General features: G+C 34.5%; 1 protein-coding gene across 1 annotated transcript in view; it reads right to left on the minus strand.

Annotated features, from left to right (window-relative positions):
• Positions 1-19502, minus strand: part of Parg (Poly(ADP-ribose) glycohydrolase) — a 60523-nt gene that overhangs the window by 6805 nt on the left and 34216 nt on the right. The window contains exons 4-11 of the mRNA XM_089635796.1: positions 11353-11514; positions 8733-9007; positions 6145-6306; positions 3922-4031; positions 3683-3826; positions 2829-2908; positions 1572-1737; positions 1054-1184 (exon numbers count right to left, since the gene is read on the minus strand). Coding sequence (XP_089491922.1) covers positions 1054-1184; positions 1572-1737; positions 2829-2908; positions 3683-3826; positions 3922-4031; positions 6145-6306; positions 8733-9007; positions 11353-11514 — 1230 coding nt within the window. The remainder of the gene's footprint in view (positions 1-1053; positions 1185-1571; positions 1738-2828; positions 2909-3682; positions 3827-3921; positions 4032-6144; positions 6307-8732; positions 9008-11352; positions 11515-19502) is intronic.

Below are 19502 nucleotides of genomic sequence, written 5' to 3' on the forward strand. Positions count from 1 at the left end.
GTTTCAATTATGTCTTGGTAAATTATTTTTCTAAAAAAATCTGAACTATACCAATTTGTAAGACCATAAATAAATAGTCCAATTGAGGGATTTTCGTCACAAAACGCGTGCTCGGATTTATTTATTAGTAATTTTATTTGAAATAAAAACAAAATTCTTATACATACATATGATAGATAATTTATTGATTGTTTATACATTATTATTCAATGATTTGAAATATTTGTTGTATAATACAACTTCACCTTTGAAAATGCAACAAATCTGCGCATCGTCCAACGGTAACACTTTATTATGATATGAAAATAATATCATTTTTCAAAATTTTACATCTTACTTTACAAGATAAAATAACGATCTTTCGAAATCAATTTGTGTTTTTTTCTAGAAAAGTGTCCATACGTCTAAAAGTGGCCTCAAAAATGCCAAATTTCAGGTCAAGTCTACCTATTTCGCCTTAAGGCATAAGAATACTTGTTTTTATTTTCTCTACATACCTAATTAATTTATTAACAAAAATTAGAAAAAAATATATAAGGCCCAGTTGTTTCGCAGAAATTCACGTGTGACAAAGTCATCAAATTGCCGTTTGAAAAAAGAAATTTGTTGGGAAGTAAGAGCTTCATAGATGCACGCACAGATGGCAGTGCATAGAGCTTGCGTGGAAGTCCGCAAGATGGAGCCTGTGGCCAGTAGTCGCCAGGGCCAGTGGTAAGGATCTCAGAGAAACTTACTGTTTCAGATTCCAATTAGCAAGATTCTAGTTAGGTCGACTATCGAGTCACCATTATAATAGGTGGAGTATTAATAAATCCCTGATTAATCTAAAAGAACCATTTAATTATAAACACTTTCCAAGACGAGTTGGAGACCTGTTTGTACGAACACAACAATATTTGAAAGGTCCCAATATAATGAGGACCTTCAACTGTCAAAAAACAAAATGCCGCTGAATAGCCATTTGATGACAATGTTACATTTGAATTTCGGCGAAACAAAGCGTGCTTGTGTTTTTCTAAATGTATTTACATAAACATTATAATTATAGCTTACCAATCATGAGGAGAGCTTCTGTGGGAGTCAATACTTCTGTGAAGAGCATCGAGACTAATAACTCGGGACAAATCACAAATCTTATTTCTTCTTGTACACATCCTTGGCCCAAAACACCACCACCCAAATACCTGTGAAAATACATAACCCTTATTAGACAGATGTATTAGTAAACAAATAAATGTGAAAATTTAAAGTTATATGTTAGTATATTTAAAAAAAATAAAAGTGAAGTTTTGAAATACTTTTTTCTTTTAATTTATTATTTTTATTATAATTCGACTGTGTTTTGGTAAAGCCCTTCAAGCCACATTTTTTGGAATACATATTACTTTTCAGTGGTTTCATTTGGAATAGTCTTCAAAGCACAACATGATAAAGTAATTTCTGTTTGTTACGGCATTTTTAATACTTAAAACTAAATTTATGCAATATTTCGTTTTATCGACTCCTGCAAAGTTTTCATTTTGTGGCTTGAAAGGTTTTACCAAACCACGGTCAGTATGTATTATATTTACTTGTTTGCAAAATCAACCTGCAACAGTCCAATGCCATCAGATTCAATAGTTCCATTGGATTCAATGTGAAGAGGGACAGATCCGATAAGTTCTTTAGATTTCGACCATTCCGGACATTTGGAAGGTTCAACTGTCCTCCGAGTAAATGTCATAACCCCACAGGGTACTAAAATGGTACATATAAACATGCAAGATTAGAACCTAACCTAACACTCCCAGTATCTAAAGATACAAGTTATGGACATTAAACATACTTATACAAGGATAATACTAGTACTTCTGTGAACAGTGGACTCTAATTTTCTCTTATTTAATGAATTAAACAAAACCAAAATTTCTTCAAAAGATTTATAAGTAGGTACTTAAATACTCAACTACTTCATTATATACCCTAAAATATTTGTAATGTAACATTTATTATTTTTAAATAAGGAATTATGCAATTTGTACAAATATGTACAATCTAGACACATCTCAGTGATAATTCTTTTTTCAAACTTTCTTCAGTCAGGCAGGTACCATAATATTGGAAAAATGCGAATAAGAAAGTCCAAATAAGTACGACGATTTCACATTTGTAAAAAGAATGTTTACTAAAACATTAAAACGGACACCATCTTGAAACGGAACTTACAAACAGAAGAAATGCCTAACGGTCAAGTTAGTTCAGGACTCAGTTACTACGGAACAACAGATAACTGCAGTGAAAAATATATTCATATAGATCAGCCTTTCAGACAGTAAAATCCGACAGAATCTGGCTGAATTAAATAATAGTTTTTTTTACAAATATCATAACATTTTTTATAAAAAAAACTGGGTATTCGCTACATTGTTAGTTAGTTTTTAAATTAAGTAAAACACTAATAATGGAATTATATATTTTCCATCACCGTCATTAGTTTTTCAAGAATTGAGTTTTTTGCGAGAAGAACTTTTTATAGGGAAAATGCATTTTTACACTTCAATACAACAACATTAGGGACGAGATGCTTACATTTTACATATTATTCTTAAATATTAAGAGCAGGTAATCTTAATAATAAAAAACTACTCGACTCCCATACAAAATACAGAGCCGGTTGAAAAAACACCGTAGGCTTTTTGACTGGCGATGTCACGGGTCACTTTCACAGGTTCTGATGCATAACTACTATGTCATGATACAAATAGTGTTGAAAGGGTGGGTATATATATAAAAAACCGGGGTACATATTTTAATTCCAGTTACCATGTTTATTGTAAGGATTTACTCACCGTGTTTGCAGACTCTTCTGAAGTAATTGCATATGCATTTCAATTTTTCTAATACTGAATCAGATCTACTCATGAATAACCTGAAAACAAGAGGTATTCTAACATTTATAACCAAAAATGGTTGATAAATTATAAAATGACTCTCCATAGTAAACATCTACATTTTAAATTGGAAAGTCACACAGTGATGGAACGACTCCTTCTTTAACAATTATTACGAGACAGAATGTTAAATAACATACTTATGTGGGGACAATACTAGTAGTTCTATGAACAGCAGTTTGTGTCCAATAAAGTGGTTCTAATTTTCTCTTTTTTAATAAATCAAAATTCCCTCTAAAACTGTAAGATTTGTAAGTAGGTAATACCTACTGACTAAATTAGTTTTCAGTTGCCAGTTTTCAAGAAATTTGCAATTTGTCTATGCCTCAAGAGCTGTCAGATTACGATATGTCAGAGCAGGAAAACATTAAATTCGTTCAGGATGTTGAAAAGTTCCTGTGTATTTACGACTACATGCAAGAAAAAAAAAAATGGCGGCTTCATCATCACTTGATTCTGCAGACATTTTTAAATGCAATATGATTGATTGTGACAGATGGCTGAAGTGTTCTTCTTCATTCTATGGATAAACAAGCTTAGATAATTTGTGAAATCGTAAAGTTGAGTTGCGCCGTGAGCAACCAGTTTAAGTTGCCCCGCAAGTGCATAACTAAAATTATACAATTTGTCCAAATCAATGTCACTATGTATCTCAATGACAATTTTTTTTTCAATCTTTCTTTTAGGCAGGTAGGTACCATAAAATTGTATAATAAATTAGTACATATATTTTTAAGGAGTACAATAATCACCTATGGAAGTTTATATCGGGATATGTGCTGTATTCTGACTTGGCCTTATTACTGTTTCTTCGTGGAAATGTGGAGAAAAAAGCGTTTGCCAAAAGGCAGGCAATTTGTTGCTGACTTAATGAAACGGACCGGTTAAAGCGTTGCCTGAAAAAATGATTTAAAAAATACAATAATATTGATTTTAATATGATTTACAAAATCAACGTTATCCATATTTTATAAAATATAAAATTGTTCACCTTAACAAGGGAATTGGACTAGGAATCAGTTGAGGTAATTTTAAGGCCAATTCAATCATGGCTGGCAATGTAGAAGTAAAGAAATATTCAGTCTCCTCTTCCGATAAATACTGAAAACAGATAACATTAACTTACTAAACTTTACAAAAAAATATTTCACCTTCACTTCTTTACAACTTAACACACTTAACATTGGAATTGGTGGCATTGCTAGTGTTTGGTCTTTAAATGAGAATCTGGTTTGTTCCTACCGGGATGTCATACAGTTCCTACCTCTCCGTAACAATCACCTTGCTGGAAAACTATTTGAAATTTGGAACAATTTCAAAAAAATAGTAAAAATGTTTTGAGTGTTGTTTTGAAAAAAGAAGAAGGATTGGGACTATGTATTGCCAAACCAAATTGTTGGTGTTGTTTGTGTATATAATTTCGTTTTTAAGTATTTTTCATTTAGTTGTGGTAATGATTAACTAGAGGTATCGCGGTGGAACTAACTGTATTGGAGATGTTCAAATATCCTCCACAAACGGCTACTTGCACACATTTTTCACTTCTATTCCGCATTGCCTATCTGTGTATTCTTATTATTTGTCTGTTATTTTAAAATATGGAATGTATGGCATTGCACTACCCCTGCATACATTCTGGAAAAACACTCTCTTATTATTATTATTAAAGAGGGGGAAAAGGGTGGGGGTCCAAGGAGCAGGAAAATTAGGAAGACCAAGTCCAGTGCGGAATATCCAGAGGACAGCAGTCGGGGCAGAGTAGTGCAGTTGGAGAAGGTCCGAATGAGAGTGATTGGTGGAGGCTAGTACCCCTGTATTTATTGCAAACTCCTCACTCTATCTTATCTTAGTGCCTTATTAGCAGAATTCTTGCCTGAACAGACTATGCAATAATTACAATAGCGCATTATCCAAGGTGGATATTTTCAATTGCGAACATACCAAATACAAGAGGTTCATAAAGGAATATTTCTCTTATGGTTTGTGAATAATGTTATGTCTCTATTGTTTATATTTCTATTATAAATGTTTTGTTTTGTTTTTTTTTGTTTTATATAATCTGTTGTTTTGTATAAATTTTTGAATTCATATTCCTTTCTTACAAATTTAATTTACTTATTCCGTACTATGCTGTCTCAGTATAGGTAAAGTCACAAGGAGGATATCCATAATTGGTTTTATTTTGGCTATATAATACTTATGTACAAACTGAAATAAATGTAAACTGTCCATTTCCCAAAAATTAATAATAAAAAAATTACCATTTTTTAATGTGAATAATGCACAAGAGTCCCAACTGCTCCCAACCGTCTGGAGCCAATGAGGTTATGGCATCCCCAATTGGGGAATGTTGTGAGGCTGAAGGTAGTGGGGAGGGGAAGGAGATGGGAAAGAGGAAGGTGGGAAAACTTAACTATTCAGATCTGATCACCAAACATGGTGTTTGGTATTGAAATGAGAAAATGCTTGGTTCCTCCAGGATGTCATCCAGTTCCTAACTCTCCATAACCATAACAGCTAGAAAACTATTTGAATTATGGAACATGACAATTGCAAATAAATAGTTAAAATTCGAATGCGGTTATTTTGAAAACTGAAGGACTGGGACTTCCTTGGAAACAAGTTGTTACTGTTTTTCGTTAACATAATCTCGTTTTTAAGTTAAAAAAATTACAATTTGACTACATCCAAAATACATAATATAGTTTTAAGTACTCATTCGCTTTTTTGTGGCGGTAATTATCTCGAGGTATCGGGGTGGAACTTACCATATTGTGTTGTGTACTTCTTTGCAGAGATACAGTGGTAATTGGTCATTCCGTTTTCTTTCCTTACCTTGTTCTTTCTTACACATACTATTACCCAATTCTAGAAATCACCATTTCATTAAGTTTAGTCTAAATTTATTTACAGTTCAATACAAGTGCATCTGAAGCTGTAATTCGTAAGCATTTTCGGATGCAACACACGGATAAAGCCATTGAAAAATGGTGGCCTTACATCAGGGCGATCAGAGATTTTCTTCCACTCTAGAACGTGCCGCAAATTTGCTATTTATTATTTTTTATTAATAATTTGTGAAATCACACAAATTTTAGAATTCTGAGAGCCTGGACGAGTCTGTACGCTCCGCCACGATCTGATCCGGTACAGTAATATTATTTTACAATGTAAGAAGAATAAGAGATAAAAATTAAATACCACAAAAACTTACATCATTAAAAAGTGTATGCAATGCACTAAATTTCCACTGGGTCTTGTATTTATGATTGTATTTTAATATTGCAGTTTCTAGTTCGTATGAATTACCGATGGGTTGTGAAAGCGCCTCATTTATAATTTCCCATCTATTGCGGATTGTTGTTTTGCCAGATTTCTAAAAAAAATATTATATTAAAGTAACAATTCAAGAAAGAAAAAATTCTCTTTGCAGAAAGTTGTTAATTCATTACCGAAAAGGTATTCAGGCTAGCTTAAAAATCTCTTGCGATAAAACAGTCAGAATGGCATGTACTTTTCGTAAAACATCAGCATATTATTCCAAGTGCATACATAGCACTGCACATTGACATATAAACAGTCAATACTAGAGTTCTGTAGAACAGTAGACCTCGCATCCAAAAAATGTTTCTAATTTCCTCTTATTTAATAAATCAAAACCAAAATTTCCTCAGAAATCATAATATTTGTAAGTAGGTACATACCTACCTACTTAATTACAAAACGAGTAATATTTTATGTTCATTTTTTATCTCAAATAAGGAATTATACAATTTGTCCAAAGAAACATTACTATGTAATTCTTTTTTCAAACTTTCTAGATTGGTACCATTATACCAAATACCCCATAATATTAGTAATAACTCCAATTTCTGAGGTTTCCATTATTATTTCCATACATTCTGATGGCAACCTGCTACACTAGCGCATCCTAGTGGCATGAATTGAGCGCCTTGGTTTTCTCTCATACATTTTAATGGATTTTATGTGAAATTATATTCTTTATTTTACGTTAATTAAATTAGATATCCCACATGCCTTCTTACTGCTTTTATTGCATATACATTAAAAAATATTAAAGCGGCTATGAACTCAGTCTTTGATGGATTAGAAAGGTAATAAAATCCTTCTATGCGAGAAATTTTACAAAAAGATATCAATATATTTAATAATTTAAATGTATAAAAATATATACTATCAATATATTCAAAACATAAAAAAAATCTGTTTTTCCTCCTTCATATAATCCAGGCCTCTTCAAGACCCGCATTAATAAATCATATCCTACAGCCCCTACCTTAACCCACCTCACAAGGCTGCCCAACCGGCTGCCGACATAGCTTCTCTACCTTTACACTGAACAGACCGGGGCGCTCTTGTGAGGTGTCACATAAAAAAAAATACAAAAATGTGTTTTGAACATTGACAATGATCATAACATCAACTTGAACACAGAATGCTACATGGAACTAACACAGCTTTGCTGAATTAACCTTAAAATTTTATATTTCCATGGTTTTATCCATGTTTTACATAATGAAGAACATTTTATTTGCTAGGATTTAAGGAAACAAATAACTCTAACCTGTAAAGGTTTTTTGGCACCTTGAAAAACGACTTGGGAGTGTTTGTGCTGTTTGTTCGTAAACTGAACCAGGGAACCCACTATTTTAATCAAAATCGATTAAAATACAAATGAGAAAGAGCAAAACACCGCCACCAAATACTAAATAAATTCAATTTGCCGCCATTGAAAGGAATGTCAAAGTCAACATGCTACACCAATTGGACATATTATTAACACATTTGTGGCGGCTATTTTTTGCGCTGGCACTAAGTTGTCTCCGGACGAAAATAAAGGTCCCACGGGAATATCTTTGATTTGTTTTAAATCGCTATATCGAAAATAATTAAAATATTTTAGTAAAAATTTCTACCTAGTAACTCAGCATACTACATATAAAAGTAATAAACGAAAATCAAATACTATTTGAAATGCAACCCAATAAATCTTGTAATATGTTTATTACGGTCCGCTTATCAGTATTTGGCCATACCTGCTTTCTTTAAATACGCCCGACATCTCTCGCTCGCTTGCACATAGTAGTTGAGTGGGGCGAAACAGAGATAGAGATTCGAATCGTGTTTCACGGTCATGAAAACCCTCATTCCAGGAATTGAATCATTACAATAACAAATAATATACTATCCTTTTCTTGAAATACCGATGTAAATGAAAGACACAAAGATAAATATAAAAAGAAGACTTGCATTACGATTCGATAATTATGTACATATAGTTGGGACTTTTACAAAGAGATTGTTATATAATATTCATCTGCCATTGAAATGAGGCCGGCGCAAAAGATAGAACTACCCTTCCCGCCAGTAAGCATCAATCGACCGAATGGGTAGAACTACCTTTCCCGCCTGACGTGTGTAAATATTATAAGATATTTGATATTATTGAATAGCTCAGTCAAAGTAAGGTTTGCTTGAATAATAAAGTGAATGCAGCAGATTTTCGAAACTCGAAATGTAACGTAAAAAAACCAATTTACAGACATATGAAATGCCAAACGCTCAGTCAATAAAATGTTCATAGACGTTGGTCTTTTGCTTTAGTGTCAATTCCGAATACTAAACATATTACAAAATTTCATTGAAACCGGATAAAACAGAACATAATAAAAGAATAGGTTAGGTTAGTTTGGGTTATGTTAGGTTTGTTTCAGGTTAGGTTTGGTATGGTTTTTTTTCTTCAGTGTTGTTTGGCAACAGAACCAAATTTAATAATCTTACCGTTTCAATGGGATAAAGGCTTTGTGGTGAACAGGGCATCCGGACGTGCTCCCTATCCCAAAGGTCTTTACCCAGTTGGGGCACGGGTGGTTTCTTGACATCCATAGCAACGTTAGACCAGGAAATGTGGTAAAGTACAGAGTGGTTGTAGGCCGGGGACACCGGGGGGAACTCGGGGGCACTCCACGGCGTGGGGCCCTGGTAAATTTCGGTCATGGAGACGCCGCACCAGGTTTCGGCAAGCTTCAGTTTTTTAGCGGTCGATGAAGATTCTCCTGGAAGTTTGGGAGAAAATAACTTAATATTTAAGAATGTAAAAACAAAAATGGTTGAAAAGATCAAATCATTTTTGGTTTAGTTTAAATTTATAAATTACATAAAGAGTGTCTGTGGATTTGTTTTCTTATACAAGTGTGAATATTAAGTAAGTATGAAGGCTCAACTTGACTTCAAACAGGCATATGACAGTATAGATAGGGAGAAAATATATGAAATACTCCTAAATTTTGGTATACCGCCCAAAATAGTCAAGCTTGTAAAAGCAACGATGGTTGGTTCACGATGTCGAGTAAGGATAGGAGGTGAAACAACGGAGGATTTTAACGTCTCCCAGGGGCTGAAACAAGGTGATGGCTTAGCTCCCACTCTTTTCAATATTGTTCTGGAGCACGTCGTGAGAAAGACAATGATTGCTACCGACTCAAACATTTGCTACAAAAGCAATCAAATAGTTGGATATGCAGACGACCTTAACATTGTCGGAAGATCCTTACAGGCTGTAAGAGAGGTGTTTGACCCTTTGGAGACTGCAGCAAGAGAGGTGGGCTTGCAAATCAATGAGAACAAAACTAAAATCATGATGCAAACCAGAACCCCACACCGCAGAATAAAAGATAAAGTGAATTTTAAAAACTCCTATAACTTTGAAGTGGTCGAAGAGTTTGCCTACCTGGGCTCCATCATAACGCAGGACAACGAAGACCCAGTAGAAGTAAGAAAGCGCATCACAGCCGCTAACAACACTTACTTCGCGTTGCTGCCAGTGTTCAAATCCCGAAACGTCCATAGGAAAACCAAAATAACCCTGTATAAAACAATTATTAGAACGGTCTTGGCCTATGGATGTGAGGCGGGAACACTGACAGCAAAGTCTGCGGAACGGCTGGACACCTTCGAAAGAAAGGTACTTCGAAGAATCTTAGGAGCGGTGCGAGAGGGAGAGGCATGGAGAATCCGCCACAATAAGGAGCTATATGACATCTACCAAGCTCCCAGACTCTCTACTCATTTACGGCTCCAAAGACTAAGATGGGCCGGACATGTGCACCGAATGCCAAGCACACGTGTACCAAAGAAGGTTCTAACAGGACACCCGGGAGGCAAACGAAAGGCGGGCAGACCTAGGCTGAGATGGGAGGACGATGTCAGAAAAGATGCCAGAGGACTACTCCATGTTGGAGATTGGAAGACGACGGCCGAGGACAGAGGGCGGTGGAGGCTCATGTTAAAGGAGGCCAAGGCTCGAAATGGGCTGTAGCGCCATTGAAGAAGAAGATGAAGGCTCAACACTTAATACTTGGAAACGGATATTTTTAACAAACTTAATAAAAACTAAATTTGGAGGATAATGATAGACCTTGCCCCAAAATGACAAAGCTGTGGTTAATAAATGAGCGATCCATACGTATCTTAATGTACCTACCTAAATATTTATCTGCATGTACATATAATAAGGCTAAATATACCTACCTATTTCTTTGATTAGGATTAATGTAGCTTTAAAACACTAAGGACGGGTTGCTTCACAGAATTTTGATAATTCATCAAATTTCAGTGTTAAAATTCAAGTTTTGTGAAAGTTATATACGAGTTCTGTTATTATTTTTTCATGGGCCAGTTGTTCACAGTAACTGGATACTAACATAACTTGAATAGAACTCTCACAGAACTAGAATATTAACTTTGAAATTTGATGAATTATTAAAATTCTGCGAAACAACCCATCGTTAATGTACTTAGAAATGTTATATTTTGTATTAAATATTAAGAAATTGTGATTTGGTAGAACCTACAGATAAGCTGTCATGTGACAGCTTTGTTGGACTAACTATAATTGTAATAAATAATATTCATGTAATTTTATTAAATTTCAATAAATAAATTCAGAAATTAAATAAAAATTCTGATATTGGTGAAATTATGCACAATCGACCTTCTAAACAAGAGGAAGTCTACAGGAGATTTCGAAAAACTACCCCATATCCATTCCCCACCTCTAAAAGCTACCCCATATCCATTCCCCACCTCTAAAAGCTACCCCATATCCATTCCCCACCTCTAAAAGCTACCCCATATCCATTCCCCACCTCTAAAAGCTACCCCATATCCATTCCCCACCTCTAAAAGCGGACTAAAGTCCGGGCAACGCCAGGGACTTCAGCTATTAATATTTATTTATGTGGGCATATTCGCTGTTTAGCCTTAAATAATAACAACCTGATCAAAGAATAACTAAAAAAGATATAAATCAAAATAATATTATCAGCATAAAAGTCCAATATCAGATTAAAATGTTAATATCACAGCACTATTAGTAAATTGTAGTGAAAAGAATTGTTACCTGAAGCCTCGATAATTCTGACAGGAAGCGTATCAACCTCCATCAACTCCTGAGAATCCTCAAACATATCTGGCGAGTTGCGGGACGGACTCTTTTCGCTAATGGCACTCGTATTGGGACCATCCTCTGGGGAGCTACTCGATTTGCCTACTAACATTTTACCTAAAATAGTAAACATAAATAACCTGATATAAAATAACATTCGTAAATTGTTATAAACAATCACGCTCATCGATATTTTGAAATTATGGAAGTTCTTAGCCCCGCCGACCCTAACTTTATTATTTTTCTCTTATTCCGCTTCACTCTTAATACACAATATTTCACTTACAAATAAATGGATTTAGCTTTATTAATTGAAAACATGATTTATTATGTCGGGGGAGACGGAAAAATACGCACTTTTAATTTTAATTTCGTTTATTAAGTCACTTACGCGATATGTTAATTAGTATGCGGCGCCGTTATAGTCGCAGCCTACGGCGACTATGTTCATATCAAGAGTTGGATTATATTCATAATATCGTATTAGAATTAAATCACAAACCAGTCTATACAAACCTGGCGTAGCCCACAAACTACTTGAAAACTGGGATATAACTCTAAAGGGGACGCGAGCATGCGCTATTAAAGGTTCCCCAACATTTATAGTAACTTTTAGTAATAATATAACTAAATTCAATTATTAATTCAAAGTAAACATTCCATATTTACCGTGAAGCGGAATTCGTAACCTTTACCCTAACTTTTTGTGGGAAGAGGTCCGTGGCTTTCATCTGACTGGCAAAGTTACTTTCTTACCTTTCGACCAAATATCGCCGAAACAAAACATACTGACACAAGATTTAAACATGGTCATAGAATAGTTTACGAATTTAGTACGATTACCACATACTGGGCACTTTAGTAAGTTGGGTATAGCATCGTGTTACCCATACAAGATCTCGGCGAAAAATACATTTCACAATGTTCTCAAACATCTTTAGTCAGTGTATGAAATGTGAAAACAATTTGTGTATTTAATGATAAACGGTATACGCGGTATCTAATCGTGTAAATAACGAGAATTCATTCGTGCGAAACCGATACAAGCCTTTCATGCAACACGAAAACCATGATAATATTATCTATAATCTCGACATTTTCATGACGACGTATCCAAACTTAAAACGAGATAATCACTGAAATAATGTTTGAAAAGAGATCACGTTTCAAATGTATCACAATGGGGAGAAAACCTTTTTTCTTTAGACAAACCTTGTTTTATAGTATCAATATCTACTGCACTTATTTTTTCAAATAATTAACAGAATCATCCATATATACACCGCTCATAAACGAATCATCTGACAGCAAATTTGACTGACTTTGACCATAGCATAATTCATAAATAAACCACGAACGACCATAGATATTGGATCATAAATTTACTAGAGATGTGCCGATTATGACTTTCGCCGACTAGCCGACTAGCCGATTAGTCGGTTGTAATAAGACCGACTAGTCGGCCGACTAGTCGGCTAAGCCGATTACGGTTTCGGGGATAGTTCTAGGTACCCTGAAATGTCGCGCATGGCCAAAGTGTACCTCTGCTGTCCCGCAAGTTCTGTTTACAGTGAGAAGCTGTTCTCAGAGGCCGGAAACATATATGAAACAAAAAGAAATCGATTGCTACCAGAAAGGCAGAAGCTTTAGTCTCCTTACATCATAATTTACCCTTAATTAAAAAATATAAGTTATAAAAAATATAAGGAGATTATGATATTTTTGGTTGTCACAATTGTGACTTTGATTTGATTAGATTATGTAGGTATGGTTATAAGAAATATGTTTTTTTCATTTTTTTTTGTTTTTATCAAACAGTTCATGTTTAGAATTTTCGGATATATATATATATAATATATACATATATTACTGTGCATCTTGTACATACAATCTTGATTTAATACATATAACTGAGTTTGTTAATTGAAAAAATCTACTTTTTATTTTAATAATAAGAAATACTTATAAATGTTCATTGAAGATAAGAAGATATTATGTTGTTTTTTTATGTTAATTAGGATAGATACTAATTTTGTTCAATAAATGTCATAATTATGTTTTCTTTACAAGCAAGTAATTTTAAAAAGTGATTACCAAAGGAAAGATTGCTTTACATTTTTTAATGTATAAGACTGATTATAAAAAGAAAATATATATAATCAAGGTTTTTATTTCATGTAGTTCCCCCGCATTCATATTATTGAGAAATACATACAACGTAAGAAGCCGGATAGTCGGCGCTCTTTGCCGATTAGTCGCCGACTAATCGCCGACTACAATAGTGGCCGGATAGTCGGCTTTACCGACTAGTCGCCGACTAGTCGGAACATCTCTAAAATTTACCCAAACATAAATAAACCGCTCACTACTGGGCCGTTTTCGCAAGATTTTGGTCGCTAGAGGCGCTAATGTTCTACCGGTCCAACTTTTTGTGTTCTGTCAGGGATGTGTCAGGGTGTAGCAGGGGCATTTAACTAAGCTTTGGCCTTGAAACTCATTTGAAACCGCCGCGCCCACCTCAAAATTCTTATAGAAAACGAATAATATGGCTAAAAGCTCAGATCTCATTGGTGAGAAAAAGAAGGATTGGTTTGATCTCTCGCTCTCTGCCATAATGACTCGTGTAACAGAAAGAGATGACCGAATTTTGCCGTTTGACAGTTTCAAATCATTCAAACAAAATCAACCTACCTACGTAAGTTCAAGTTTAAAGTGAATTAACAGTTTTAGGTTATTCGTTCGGTTTTTTGAACAATGCTTCATACTTGACATATGTCTTCCTCCACAACGTATAAATGTTATTTATTATATCGATAAACTTATTCATGTTATTGATTAGTGTTATCCTGTATTATCTTATTGTTTTGGTGAAATTAAAGATTTTTAAACATATAACCATGAGTTCATGAGGCTGAAAAATGTCGGAATTCTTCGTCGTACTGTCGGACAATCATGTTTTGGAAATTTTCTTCAGTGTTTTTGCAAATTTCTTGTCATTTTGGGTTTCTTCTTCTCAGATTAACAAGTTTCATCTTAAGGAAATGCACTGTAAAAGTTTATTTTCTTAGTCAGATGAACCTTGCCCTTGGAAAACATTTCGACATTTTTCTGCTTCAAGGACATTTTTATTTTTATAATAGTTTTTTTGGGCTAGTTAATGAATAGAGTAGGCTGAGAGCAATTATGTTGTCTATGGTCGCATCTTTTTTAAATGGCCTTGAGTTACCTTGTCTACTGCTCTGCTCCGCACGGTAGGTACTGCTTGTATGCTGCTTGTATATCTGTGGTTAAGTACTGTATAATTCCGTTTCATACAAAAAGCCCGAAGATATCGATCTAGAGAGTGGTATATTTATGGGGTGTAGGTTCATTTATGGTCAGATCCCATACATTTTTTAGGCCGTTTGACGCAATTTAGTGTTTTTAAATATTACAATAATGCCGTCAACCTGTTGTAGTGTTCCTATGTGTAGATATAGGGGTGGGCACGAGTTTCCCAAAGACAGAGACTTAAAAGCCAAATGGATTCGTTCTATCAGACGTCTAAAATGGGCACCGACTCCTACATCTGTAGTCTGTAAAGCTCATTTCAAGGATACAGATTATGTAGTCAATGATATTAACCATAACAGTAAGTACATGACTCATTTAATTAATATCTTACTATAATTGAATACCCAATATAATATAAAGAGTACTTGTATACAGCGGTGTAGCTACCTAGGGGCTACGCGGGGCAGTGCCCCGGGGCCTTCAAGCTCAGGGGGCCCTCGAATCTTTACCAGAAATCTCGATCGAACTGAACTTTTGTAAATTTCTCCCATTTAAAAAATAAATATGACAGGTTGCAACTTGCAACCCCACTTTAATCATGACAACTCAGTTGAGAGAAATTCAAAAGTTATGCCTAGGGAATTCCCCTAAATTCTTTCTGTAGGTTAGCAGTGTTGTCAATTTGACGGATAGTGATATGTGCGTCATTCCCCAACGAAACTTGTAGCGTATTAAAATATGGATAAAAAGAAGAAACCCAGTGGTGCATTTAAACGCAAACAACGCCAAGAAAGAGAAGATAGTAAACAAAAATTGCCCAAAATTTACAATTTTTTCAGTCAGCCTTCTGCAAGTACATCTGGCCAAAATATTTCTATTGATAGTGACTCAAATAATGTGGTAACTGCAGTGTTGGTTGAGAAGCCTACTGAAGAAGATTCGACAATTATTGCAGTTGGAGATACCTCCGCCGCCGATCATGTGAACGTGGATGATGTTTGCATGACACACATAAGAGCGGAGGGTTTGGAGGAACCACAGACCTCAAATCTTCTTATGACTTGGGAAACTTCACGAACAAAATATTAAGTGATAACGAAAAACGTCAAATTCTTGATATGGGGCCTTTACAGCCTTCAGGACCTTTTCCAACAGACATCAACCAGAACAATAGGTGTTTTTCAAAATCGTACTACTTTTCGTGTTCTAAATATGGGCCAGTTAATCGTTTTTGGTTGTGTTATTCCAAAATACTGGACGCTGCCTATTGTCAACCCTGCTGGTTATTTGCTTCACAAAGGAATAATGTTTGGTGTACGGGAATTCGAGATTGGAAGCATTTATCAGAAAGAATTAAACAACACAGTTGTTCGAGTGGCCATTCGGAAGCATGTGCTGTGTATGAATTTTGGAAAAAAAACGATACTAATACTATCGACAAGGAACTTGAAAATGAAATTCGCAAAGAAGAATCGTTTTGGAAAATGGTTCTTCAAAGGTTATGCGATATCATACTTACCCTAGCAAAGAGTTCTTTGGCTTTGAGAGGACATCAAGAAGACTTAAGTCAGGAAGGATACCACGGAAATTTTCTGTACTTTGTAGAGCTTGTCGCCCGATATGATCACATTTTGCGGCAAGTTTTGGATATGCCCAAAGGTAATAATAATTATTTCTAAGTTTTTTTTATCGTTTTATTTTGTTTGTTAACTGTTTAACTTGACTTGACTTTTTTAAATTGTGTTTTTTTATTATTTTAGGATCTACAAGATATCTGAGTGCAACAATTCAAAATGAAATGATTGAGAGCTTGGGGACCAAACTCGAAACCCATCTACTAGAACAAATTAGAGCGTCACCGTTTTTTGCCATCATAATGGATACGACTAAATAGAGGGTCAATACGATATCTGCAATAAAACTTCGTTATTTTGATATTATCAAAGCATTATTCATCAAGAATTCATCACCTTGCAAACAAATATTGTAAACTTATCGACATATTTGGTGTTAATAACTTTGAGAGTTTCAAAAGGCAACTAATTTTAGACCTTTTTGCCAAGTATTAACTTGTAATATTTATTAGCTTTAAAAAAAAGGTCTAGCCTTCATACTTTGATTTACTTTACCATATTATTTTCTAATTACCTTATGAGTAAATTATATTTAGCTATTTTATCCATGTACATGTTACACTTATATACATATACTGTCAACTTACTATGTAAAAGCCCGATAGGGCGTTAATAAATAATAAATAAATAAATAAAAATTATCAGAAATAATTCTAAAGAGTCCTAATAAAGATGAGCGTAGTGAAGCAGAGAGTATTAAAACAAAAATGCTAAATTTCGAGTTCGTGTTGCTTTGCGAATTCATGCATAGTGTATTGGACAACATCAATTATGCATCCAAAACTTTACAAAAATGCGACATCAATTTGGGCGAGGCGAGTAAAGTTTTAGCAGATACCAAAGCAAAGTTGTAAATTTATAGAAATGATTTCGAATTATTCAAGTGCAAAGCCAGTGAAACTGCAAGAAAATATGGTATTTATACACATTTTCAAGAAAAAAGGCAAAGAAAAGTTTAAAAACATTTTGATGAATTAGCTGCTGATCACCGATTTCCAAACCGAGAAAAAATATTTAAAATTGAGATTTTCAATAATGTAATAGACACAGTAATATCTCAATTAGATACACGTTTTATTGGTATGAGTGCAGTCTGTCATATATTCGATTTTCTAAAACCAACATTTTTATTACATGTTGATGAAGCAACTTTATTACAAAAGTGTGACGAATTCCAAAGAAAATATTCAGATACAATAGCCCCTAGTTTTTCACTTCAATTTATTAATATTTACCATCTAGTTTTACCTCAACTAACTCAAGCATGGACTGTTCACCAATTATGTAAGGAAATAATGAGCAAATATGGAGTTCTAGAATGCGACCTAACGGAAGTATTTACAGCAATGTTATTATTCTTTACAATTCCTGTCACTCCTGCAGCAGCTGAAAGGTCATTTAGCAAATTAAAAATAATTTAAGAAATAAGAAGGGCCAAACTCGACTCCGACATTTATCGCTAATAGCAATTGAAAACAAAACCGCATCAAGCCTGGATTTAAACGAAGTCATTGATACTTTTGCGAAAAGTAAAGCTAGGAAAAAATTGTAAATATAATTGTTATTTAGTCAGTTGGTAGGCCTGACCTTTATATAATAAACCCTCGAATCTTCTCTATTTCGTTTTATTAGCTAAACCCACACCAAGTATTAATTGTACCTAATTTATGTTGTTACTGTTTAATATTTTTATTACCTGCCCTGCAGTCTGCAGTGCACAAAAAAAGAGCTTAAGTAGCTTGGCATTTTTAAAGTGTTTGTATATTTCATATTTTTATTTGATAAAACCTAATCAGTTTACATAGCAGTGGGGCCCCATTTTTGAATTTGCCCCAGGGCCCTTGGTTACCTAGCTACGCCACTGCTTGTATAGTATAATGAACAAGTAAAGAAACATTTGACATAGAATGCACAAAATTTTATACACAGTATTTTGCCTTCTTTCGCAGTTGACATTATTTAACAAACGTACCTAATAACCGTAAATATAAGTGTAGTCAATCACAACTAACATTAATAATTATTGTAGACATAATATCTTATTTCCTCTTTTTAAATTAACCATATTTTTAATTATTGCATTAATTTTATTACACGGTTATCAAACTGCCTGGCACGAGATTTCTGGGCAGCTGATTCTTCATTGTTGGCAATCTAATTTACTCGCATTTCTCGTCCAATGTCTGTGTATCTCGTAATTGTAATTTAATTTTCAGTAGGAGTGTTTTAGGAAAAAAAATCAAATTGTTATTTTTTTTTTTTTTTTTTAATATTAATAAAGAAAGACAAACATTCCCGGGTCACGGATAACCCAACAATGTTTGAAAATCTCCTACTACCACCACAGAAAGCCGAAAATGTTGCTTGTGTTGTGATGGAGGACTTAGCCAGCCGAGGAATCGAACACGCGACGCTCGGGTGAGACCCAAGCGCTATGCCCACTCAACCACTGACCGGTCAATTATTATTATTTCAATTATTATTTCTTAACGTAGACCGTTTTGTATTTTATATCATGCAAGTATGGAAGTTTAGCCTAATTTTATTTTCAGATGTACTGTACAGGCAAAAGCTACTGAAAGGTGTAGTTCCTTCAATATTTCCCTGGATAAAGTAGAAGGAAGTAATTTAGAATTAAGAAACAGACTGGAAAGGCATCTGAAACGTGAAAAAACATATATAAATTCTACAAAACCAAAACCACGAGATGAAGCGGCGTTGCCTGTGAATCTACAAGACGCGACGTTGCCTGTGAATCTAGAAGACCCGGCGTTGCCTGTAAATCTACAAGACGCGACGTTGCCTGTGAATCTAGAAGACGCGGCGTTTCCTGTGAATCTACAAGACGCGGTGTTGCCTGTGAATATAGAAGACGTGGCAGTGGAGGCCATATTGCCTTTTGATACTCCGTGTGATAGACCGACTCTAGATAAAGACACTCAGATAGATAATAAAAAGGAAAGGTTAACAAGAGAATTTTCAAGTCGAACCATAAAACACTCTGAGTTCAGTATAATGACATACAAGAAAGACCCTGCCTCAATTCATTTTTATACCGGTTTAGAGTCATACGAGAAAGTGCTGTTTGTTTTTCAATCCTTAGGACAAGCCTCACACTGTTTAAAATACTTTTATGGTAATCCTACGAATAATATAAATGCATTTGAACATTTTTTTAACATTAATGATATTGAGAAC

The sequence above is a fragment of the Hesperophylax consimilis genome, chromosome 9 (assembly GCF_061612785.1).
Source record: "Hesperophylax consimilis isolate HC1 chromosome 9, BYU_Hcon_1.0, whole genome shotgun sequence".
Classification (NCBI taxonomy): domain Eukaryota; kingdom Metazoa; phylum Arthropoda; class Insecta; order Trichoptera; family Limnephilidae; genus Hesperophylax; species Hesperophylax consimilis.